General features: G+C 39.1%; 1 protein-coding gene across 1 annotated transcript; it reads right to left on the minus strand.

The window, feature by feature from the left end:
- Positions 1-976: 976 nt before the first annotated feature.
- On the minus strand, positions 977-10,352 carry LOC127447602 (spermine oxidase-like). The gene is made up of 4 exons (XM_051709542.1): positions 10,329-10,352; positions 7,654-8,861; positions 5,674-5,857; positions 977-1,096 (listed from the first exon to the last, which is right to left on the minus strand). The coding sequence occupies exons 1-4, from the start codon at positions 10,350-10,352 to the stop codon at positions 977-979; spliced, it is 1,536 nt and encodes a 511-aa protein (XP_051565502.1).
- Between the last annotated feature and the right edge of the window lie 473 nt (positions 10,353-10,825).

Raw genomic sequence — 10,825 nt, forward strand, 5'->3', positions numbered from 1 at the left:
GTTGTATTATAAAAAAAAAATAATAATAAAAAATAAATAAATAAATTATTAATCTTATCATAAGTTTGGCTAAATACCATACATCAATGTAATTGTACAAGTAGAAAACTTAAATATTTCCGTTTGTGAGCTTTGCAGACTATTTATCTGATTTATGTACCTTATTGTTCATTTTGTTTACATGTGTATTTGAACTCCCTCCATGCTTGTTTTTATTTTCTACTATTTTAATAAGACACTGTCATTACAGACCATAAGACCTCCACATGTTATAGGGACCAAATGTTTTCCATCTATAATTATGGCCATTTTAGAATTTTATTACTTTCAAAACTAGGCCTTAAAAAAATACAAAATACAAGCAAAATGTGGTAATGAGTCAACTCTTTTGTGTTAAATAGTTGTATTTATTAATAACAAGATTTAATGAAAACACTTTAAAAAAAAAAAAAACAAAAAAAAAAAACCCCCAAAAAAAACATTTTTGATGGAAATAAGATTCTTTTTACTCTAATCTGATTATCTGATTCATTCTGTTTTATTCTGATCAGTTCAGATGAATTTGAACTCGACATTGTTGACACCATGTAATAAAAATGTAGTCATTTAATATATATATATATATATATATATATATATATATATATATATATATATATATATATATATATATATAATTTATTTAAAGAATGAAAATAAGATTCAACATTGCTTTAGACTCAGAGAGAATATTTCTTCATCAGTACTTCAAAAACAACACATAGCTGAGGATATATTTAACAATTAACAGGATAGAAATTTGCATTGTACAGTTGAATGTAAGCACTTATGTAGTTTTACAGGTAGCTATAAACTTTCTGTGGATCATTTAAATGCAAAACTTGTGTAAGTCTATAGGGTGTAAGAGTAAGTCTATAAAATGTAATACACTTATATTAATGTTATATTCATGAAACCAAGGTATATATTCTCCTGTTCAACCAGAGTAATGGCTTATGAGTCTTTGCGCTTCTCTGACCCCGGTGAGGTAAGCTCCATGAGTAGTGGTGTAGAAGTTCACATGTGTAGCTTCACCAGCAAACAACACCTGTAGATCCTTCAGAAAGAGACCACACAGAGAGGATCATTTTACCATTGCTTGACCTTGGAAATTTTACTTTGTTAATTATCTATTACAATGTTATTCAACTTTAACAGGATATGCGACTGTTTGTAATAATCAAGGGATATAAAAGACTAAAGGACCTCAGTTACCATTCACTTTCATTGCATCTTTTTTCCATATAATGAAAGTGAATGGTGACTGAGGTTGTCATTCTGCCTAACATCTCCTTTTGTGTTTCACACAAAAGTCATACATGTTTGCAACAACATGAGGATCAGTTCAGTATATGCTGACATATATATAGGGGTGCACTATCCCTTTAAAAACTTCTAATATTTTGTATGAAGTTCAGGGATCCCACACTTTGTGGCCAATGAATTTGTGACAGGTTCTGACTCTTATGAAAGAGGAAGTGGAAGCCAGGCAAACAATCCAACATAAAGGTATTCTTCACACACTTTTTAGTGACACACCAAACGGTTTGCTTTTCAGCATGTCATAAATGCACACACATAAGCTCTGCTGCGTGCGTCTCTCGCTCTCCCTCTGGTGGTCTGGATCGCCCTTTAAATCACTCTCCGCTCTCACTGCAAACACAAAACAGCTGTATTTCTCACAGGTGCCAACCACTTACCGCACTCACTCTCTCGGCCTCGCTCTCCACAGATGCCACACGGCCATGCCCCCATCACCACAGAATTTTCACCTCTCTCCATGGTTTTAAGAGATTGAGGTGGTAAATCTGATGTCCTCCGCCTCTATCTGTTCATTTAACCTCATAATCGATTTCCCCGACTCGCTGTGTGACCTCAAAGGGTCCTTGCCAATGTGGGGAGTAATACAAGAACTTTATCTCCCGGTGTAAATTCCTGTAGCCGAGTACCCCTACAGCCGGCTTTGACGTTCTTGAGCCTGGAGCAAATTGTCCTGTATTAATTGCCCCAGCGTGTGGAGTTTTGCTCTCAGGTCAAGAACGTATTGAATTTCGTTTTTGAAGTTTGAAGGTCCCTCCTTCAAGGTCCCTCCATACTAGGTCCCTGTATGGGGTCGGCGTCCACGCAGTAATTTATATGGGGAGAACCCCATGGAGGCTTGCAGGACCTCACGAACTGCAAATAATAAGGGCTCGAGCCACTTGTCCCAATTTCGAGCATCTTCGTGCACGAACTTATGAATCATATTCTTTAGGGTCTGATTAAATCGTTCGACCAAGCCGTCCATTTGGGGGGGGGGGGGGGGTAAATGCTGGTATGAATCGATTTAATCCCCAAAAATTCATATTCGTATCCCCCTCCACAGCCAGCAAGTCGCAAACCACACACCAAGACACTTTGTTACAGAACCCATCCACACAAATTTCCCTCAATAAAGTGGTAAATGCCGGCCAATTCATACCCAAGATTAGTGGATGGGTGAGGCGGGGACTAACCGCAGCCTTGACACTATGCTTTTGTCCCTGAAATTGAATGATGACCATCACTAATGGGTAATCGTAAATATCCCCATGCACACACCTTACCTTCATCCACCAGCTTGTATCCAAAGCCTCAGACTGAACCAAGCTTTGGTGAATGGAGGTTTGATTACAACCTGAATCCACCAAGTCTTGACATGTACCCCTTTTATACTCACAGGTATCTGGTACACTCCAACTCGATGAGGGGTGGCCTGTGGTGCATGGGGGACCCGGACCAATGTCTCCACCTCCATCATGGGACATTGGTCCTGGAAATGCCTAGGTTCCCCGCAGCTCCAAAAGACCGGCCCAGACTTTAAGCCCACACACGTGGTAGCGGATTCACCAGCATTTGGGGGAGAACAGAGAGAGTTAGGGAAAGCCAGTGGGATGAACGGTCCACGGGACTGGTGAACGATTTTCGGTAAAGGAATTCCCCGTTTCCAGGGAACAGGAACGGGATGAGGGGCAGGGAGGGAAGAGAGAGTGAGAGAGAGAGAGAGAGAGAAGAGGGCTCGCCAGGCCCTGGATAAGCTGTCATATGGTCCTCAGCCAGCTAGACTGCCTCGTCCAGCGATGCCGGTAGGTGGCACTAGACCCACTCCGTTGTCCCTTCCGGTAGCCGGGCAATGAACTGCTCCAGTACCACTAGATCAAGCAGCTCCTTGGCATTGCAATCTTCAGCCAGCATCCACCCTTGACAGGTGTCACGGAGCTGTCGGGAGAAGGCGAACGGATGGCCGTGCTCCCCCAAATATCAGTGACCGGAAGTGCTGGCGATGCTTCTCCAGGCTACTAGCCATTCCAAGTCATTACCTTTCAAGTATTTACTGTAATTACATGAAAAGTAAACCCTTATACAAGATACTGTTGGGCCTCATGTATTCAGATAGAAGACAAAGGCAGGCCTAACACAAGTCGTAAAACCTAACTCAGGCCCCCGCATACCAGGTCGTAAATCTTACTGATAAAAACCGCACCAAAATCAAAAGGGAAAAAAGGGAGTCCAAAACAGACTACAAATCCCATGAAGCCTTGCTCACTAAAGGATCAAACTCTCAACTCCTATTGGATGAGGCACACAACAGAACGCACCTCAACCATGACATCATCAGGAGTAGAAATACCTCTGAAATGCTTCCGGGATTTGCTTCCAGCAACTTTGCTCACCATGTATAGACGCAGCTCATCGCTGCTCTCAGGTGCAGTCTCGTGGCACAAGGAAGTAACGTCCGACTTGAAACTGTGGCCATACAATCTCCATCTCGCTGGACGAGTTGAGATTACTCTGTGTTCAACCGAACACTCTAACAGATCCGAAGGAGACCGCCGAGCAATCAGCATCTTCATCCGTTTGCCTGCAGAAGTGAAGAGATTAAAGATTTCTCTTCCATCTTCAATCAAGTCGACGTTTCTGATTTCTCCGCCAGCCCGCCGAGAATCAGCAGCCGTACTGCCCGCTGACAGAGCAAGGAAACGGCCTCCTGTCATCACACAAGCCTCGAGGAACTGAGTCTGAGTTAAAGGACGGATGAACACACATTCCACATGTATCCTCATGCGATTCAAGTAAGAGGTTTACATCTGGGCAGAGATAGAATATTATAGTGTGTTATTCTTGTGTTTCAAGGTTTTTGCTTGTACAGTTTACGGACCGCCATGTCCGCTCATTATTAATACTCAGGGTATTAATTATCACAAATTTGATTTGCTGTATTGTGGTCCAACCACAGTGGGCTGTTGTGCATTTCTGCCATTGCGGGACCGGCAAACTGAGTTTATCCATTAAAGAATCAAAGAACGCGGGACTGTTTACGCGCCGTCCACCTCGTCTCTGAGTGATAAACTAACAGCTGCTTTCTCTCCCACGATCGCGAAATCGGCTTTGGGGCCGTCACTTAATTCTCTCTCTCGCTCTCTCGTACTAACCCACACACACACACACACACACACACACACACACACACACGCGCGACCCCTCACAAACATTTTGGCACACATTTTTGGATCGTAGATAGCTTCGTGATAAAGCTCAGCTTTGTCCCTAAGCTATCGTACAAGCGGATACATGTGGTGACTGGTAGACGTCATTGACTGGTTTCTCTCCACCCACATTCGCGGCCATATTCCCTGGACAGAAGTCTCACGTGACATACTCTCCACGAGAGTCACATCCGCCATTTTGTGCGTGTCCCTCCTTACACACACACACACACACACACACACACACACACACACACACACACACACACACACACACACACACTCGCTCTCTCACACACACACACCCTCATGTGTTATAGGATTATTTTGATTTCCATATCTAATCATATCACTGTTTAGTTTGTAGTTGTAAGTCAGAAGTTTATTGACTGCATTGTATTAATTATTAATTGATATTACTGCATAAATAAACTTTGTATATATTACAAAGAGAAGTGTTTTGGTTTGTTTTGCATACACCTGTGTCATGCTGATGGGATGTCAGTGCTCGGATTCAAGCCTTCATTCATTGTTTTTTTCCCGAAAATCGATATTCTTCGGATGTCGATTTTCCTAAGAAAACAATCTAATATTGAGACTGTTATACTATCTGGTTATTAGTCCCTGATTCCAGGGTGGTGCCCCATCAATGTTAATCCTTATTAATATTCTGTTGATTTTTGATAATTGATAATTATCTTTGATGATTGTTGAATCTGAATGATCAATAAGCTAGTGTTAATTTTAATTAATGTTTCATCGATGTTAACAATTAACGATTATCTTTAATTGTTGATTTAAAGGATTAGGAAAAGCTAACATTGATTCTCATCAATGTTCTATTGATTTTAATAAGTAATAATTATCTTTGATAATTATTAATTATTGCTAATAACCAAACCCCACTCCTAAACGTAGCACACTACATTTACTGGAGCCCCATATGAGGTTTTAATGAGTTAGATTCAATTAATTAATTTAAATATTAATTAATAACTAAAGAAATAATTATTAATTATTTCTGATAGTAACACTGATCTAAACAACCAGTAAAGCCCTATAATACTGTACTAAGATTCTCTCTGACACAATATGAATTAATTGATTTAAAAAGAAGTTGAGAGGTTACCTTCCTCCCTCTGCTTTTAGCTTTAGGGGGAAGAGGTGACGCCAATGCCTTGTGTGCTTTCTCTCCATCAACACCATGAGGAATAAATGTATAGGAGCCACCGACATGGTAATCATGACCCCATCTTGATATCAGCGTCTTTGAGACCTCTGATACCGACCAGCCTGTGAAAGACCTGAGCAACCTTTAAAGACATAAACAGAGATTTTCAGCAATAAAAAAATGCAAAAAAAAAAATGCAAAAAAAAAAACAAAAAAACAACACATGCAATATAGCCTGTATTGCAGATTAGATAGACTGATATTGACCTGTTTCATGTGACGTCACTGTATGACCGCGCTGCCATGTTTGTGACCAACATTCCATTTACCTTCAATGTGCTACGCTGTGGGATGCGACAAAAGACAATTTTTGTTTTTCTATTTATAAAACTTGAAAAGGTAATACTGCTGTTTCATTACTAGAGACTAAATGTAATTTTTCTTTCAATAAAGTTTATTTTTTAAGTGGCATTTCATTTCACCAAAGGCAAGCAACAATGAAGGGGGAGAGAAAGGATAAAAACACTTGTGGGTCTTTGCTCATTTATTCAGACATGTCAGTTATCTGTACACATGTCAATTACATTTATAACACCATAAATTTGGATACAATTAATCTGGAAATGCACATAGGACGATGTTATTCATAACACCCATACTGTATAAAGGTATGTATGTCATGTAACACATTGTAATAAAAAAATTGAAGTCACTGAAACAGGTCAATATGGGCAATGGCCACTAATCGGCCAATAATTAAGACTTATATCTCTGCAGAACAAAAATGTGCTTTTCCCAATCATTGGGCGTTTTCAAACTATTGAGATTCCCTACTTTCATTGGTTAATTTAGAAATGCCCATTTTGTTTGGAAATGCCCACTGATTTCTACACTGAGATTCCCTACTTTCATTGGATAGTTTAGAAACGCCCATCCCGGTTTGAAAATGCCCACAGATTTGAAAACACACATTACTGTTCTGCAGAGACCTAAACTTTGAGCAGTTCATCATTGTCTGCATCGGTCAACAATCACACAGTTTGGCCTATTACCAGAAGTGTTCCAAAATCTAACAAAAGCATTGGAAATGGATAATACAACATTTCTGTTTGATTTTTTTATTTATTTATTTTTGTTCATTATAAGTAATTATTGAGTAAAACATGTTTTTTTATTTTAAAGGGATAGTTCACCCAAAAAGAAAATTATCTCACCCTTTACTCACTTTCATTACTCATCTTTCTTCTGCTGAACACAAACAAATATTTTTAGAAGAATATCTCAGCTCTGTAGGTCCATTCAAAGCAAGTGAATGGTGGCCAGACCTTTCAAACTCCAAAAATCACATAAAGGCAGCATAAAAGTAATACATACGACTCCAGTGGTTTAATATATGTTTTTTGAAGCCATGCAATCACTTTGGGTAAGAAACAGATCAATATTTCAGTCCTTTTTTCCAATAAATATCCACTATCACTTTCACTTTCAGAATGTGAAAGTGGAGATTTATAGTAAAAAAGACTTAAATATTTATCTGTTTCTCACCCACAATTATCATTGCTTCTGAAGATTTAACCACTGGATATATTTGGATTACTTTTATGCTGCCTTTATGTCCTTTTTGGAGATTGAAAGATCTGGTCACCATTCACTTGCATTGTGTGGACCTACAGAGCTGAAATATTCTTCTAAAAATCTTTGTGTTCAGCAGAAGAAAGAAAGTCATCCACATCTGGGATGGCATGAGAGTAAATAATGAGAGAATTTTCATTTTTGGGTGAACTATCCCTTTAAGAAATGTTGTATCTTATTTGCTGTCTTGAAAAACCTAGACTGATCTCTATTACAAATACCTCTGAATGAAATTAATGTAATTGTCTTGCATTTTGCAATAGAATGACATTAATTTTATATTGCCATCTATGTCACATACCATACCTCACACAGATAGCTCCAACTTCACTGTCCTGAAGCGTCTCCATATATAATGCTTCTCTACCAGTGATCCAGCCACACAGGGCTGTGGGGTGACGTGCCACCGTATCAAAACCAGTGATTTTCTTGAACCACAACTTTTTCCAGGCTTCTCCTTCTTGCAGAGACTGATAAACGTCTTTATCTTCAGGGCCCTCATCCCACACCAGCTGAACCCCAGTGCAGTCTTCTGGCCAAAACCTTTCCTCAAAATACAGGAAGATTTTGTCCACTATCCCAAAGCCGAGATTCTCAATTGCGGCGAGTTTGGTTTTTGGTAGAGATGGCTCAAACATGGTTGTTGCTTTGTCTTTGAGGACCCCCAAAGATACAGTGACAATCACATGGTCTGCTTCAAAACTCTGTCCATTTTCACAGATGATCCGAACAGGATAATTCTGGCCTTCATGCTTCCCTTTTTTAATCAAATCCCACTGGATGCTCTTCACCGGTGCACTACACTTGACAGTTCCTGCAGGAAGATCTTTTAGGAGAACATCTAAGATTGCTTGATAGCCACCCGGTCCCAAAGTGTTAAAGAAACCTCCCTCTAAGGCAGTGTAATAACTAATCTGCGAAGCAGACACCTCATATAGAGAAGAGCAGGCTTCATCTGTACATTCAGTTCTTTTGCACCATTCAAAAACAATTTGGCAATCCTTTGTCGCTGCTAAAGCCGACTCACCAAAGGCATCATCCAGATAACCTCCTAGAGTTAGCTCTCTGTGCCTGCATTCAAGAGCATCATCAAAAGCTTTGGCGGTGAGCTTGCTGAACTGCGAACAGACTGGATCTACAATCGTTGTGGAAACCTGCTTTCCATCTTCTTTAAAAAAGTAATCTCGAGGGGTTACCGAATGAGTCAGGCACATGAACTTGCTTGCTGATGGCCCCTCCGAGAGCAGGTTCTGTTCTTTTGCAAGTTGGAAAAGGGGGTTTCCTTTCTGTCCATGAATCCAGTTAGCGCCAACTTCAATGATATTCTCAGTGAACGGTTTAGTGGTGTGCACTCTCCCTCCAATTCTATCCTTTGCCTCAACAACCAGGACATTATGAAATCCCGCCTTGACCAACGTCACTGCAGCAGCCAAACCTGCAAAGCCTGAACCTACCACTACGACCTTGGTACTTTTGAGTCCTTCAGAAGTGCTCATCTCTGCAGCTTTGTTCGGCTGTTTGGAGAGAAAAGCAGAAATTTAATATAGAAATTTGAAAAAGAAAAAGTCTAATGTCCTAAGAGCAAACAGCAACCAGCAATAAGGAGGAACTTAACAAAGAATACAGGTGATAAGAGTACTGCTTGCAACCTCTGCACTAAATGAGTTTGTTTTATGTGCCAGCCAGATCAATACTTATACACCTGTAACTTAACGTTAGTGACCTTTAGTCTGTATGTCATTGTTAACAGAGATCAGGCAGTCATGGAATATCCAATGGCAGATGAATGTTCAGATACTGTTATATGTATATAGCTAGTACCTCCCCTCGCGTGCACTTGGACGCTGCATGGTGATTATTCACAAAATTATCTGCAACCCACTCGAAGTACCTTTCACAAGAATATAAGCAGGGGCTGTCAGTAGGTGGCTCCCACAGACCCAACACTTACAGTGCAGTATTTATATATTACACTATACTGTATATTAATATACAAGTATGATATAAGTATTATATTAATATATAAGTATTATATACCTTTATTTTAAAGTAATTTAAAGATTCAAGTATTGCAAATTAAATTTAAAATTTAACTAAATTAGCTGCAAAAATAAAGGGTATCTTGTGGAGCAGCTGATTCTGTTTCACACATGACAATAAAAGACTGATTACAAGTCAAGTCCTTGAATAAATTATTTAATCAATTACAAAAATGGCAATTGTGCATGTGCACAATTTTATTTTTTACTCTGTGCTTGTGGGATTTTAATTTATCCAAGTGGCTTGAATGTTTTGATTACCTTCACCAAAATTAGTTCAGATCCATTTAATAATTCGTTCAGTGACTATTTCTGGTGATGCCACCTGGTGATGTCTTGTGTGAAATTAGTTAGTCACTGAGTCAACGATCAAAAGAACATTTTAATCCTTTAAAATGTGTATGTCTACAGACCTACAAAGAGACTTTAGTAGAGGTTTTATGCATTATAATAGCAAAGCAAATCTATAATTTCCCTACAGTTTGTGAGCTGCTGAGCATGACTTTTACCAAAAGACAACAATAATAGTCTTATAATATTGAGTTTCAATAACATCCGTACGTTTTCATGTATAAAAAAGTGTCTACATATCTATTGACTTCAGTAAAGTGTTCTAAGAACAAAGTAGATCTATCTTTTTTCTTACAGTTTGTCGACTGCACACCAACATAGTTAAAAAAACAGGAGCTGATATTAAAAAGAGCTTTACATATTTAACACTATATAAACTAAATATAAAATATAAATATAAACTCCACTTACAACGTGTGCTTAAAAGAAGGATTGTCCTTTGTTTGTTTTGTTTTCTGCAGTGCATTTCATGTAATGAAATTGGCATGTTGCCAAACAAGTATAATATGCCGATAAATAACTCTCGTTTGTGTGTTACATTTACATTTACATTTATTCATTTGGCAGACGCTTTTATCCAAAGCGACTTACAAAAGAGACAAATGAGTTCCTCATCTCTACATGATTAATTTAGATCAACATCAATGCCGATAAAAAACATGGATAAATGAACATTGTTGAAAGCAGCTTTGTAGAAATGAACGGAACCGTGTTGATTAGACCGTCTGACTGACGACCTGTTACGTAAGGTTTGTTTCAGGTCATGAAACTCAGCTGTGATTGGCAAGATGGTTGCTCAATCAGCCCAAAGTAACAAAACGCAAAGAATTTTGAATACAAATCCACTATTTGGACTCAGTATGGGTTTAGCTTGGAAAAGTGTGGGGGACCGTATCACCTTTTTTAAAGAGTTCGGGTGAACGTCCCCCCCACGTCCCCCCTGGCTGCTACACCCTTGAATATTAGTGAAGGCTACATTTAAACTGTGATGTCATGCTCCCTTCAGAGTGCCCACATCAAGAGCTCTGTCTTTCGTAGTGAGTAGGGCATAGAGATGATCGCTTTCGATTGGAATTCGCCCTATATTA

The sequence above is a fragment of the Myxocyprinus asiaticus genome, chromosome 10 (assembly GCF_019703515.2).
Source record: "Myxocyprinus asiaticus isolate MX2 ecotype Aquarium Trade chromosome 10, UBuf_Myxa_2, whole genome shotgun sequence".
Classification (NCBI taxonomy): domain Eukaryota; kingdom Metazoa; phylum Chordata; class Actinopteri; order Cypriniformes; family Catostomidae; genus Myxocyprinus; species Myxocyprinus asiaticus.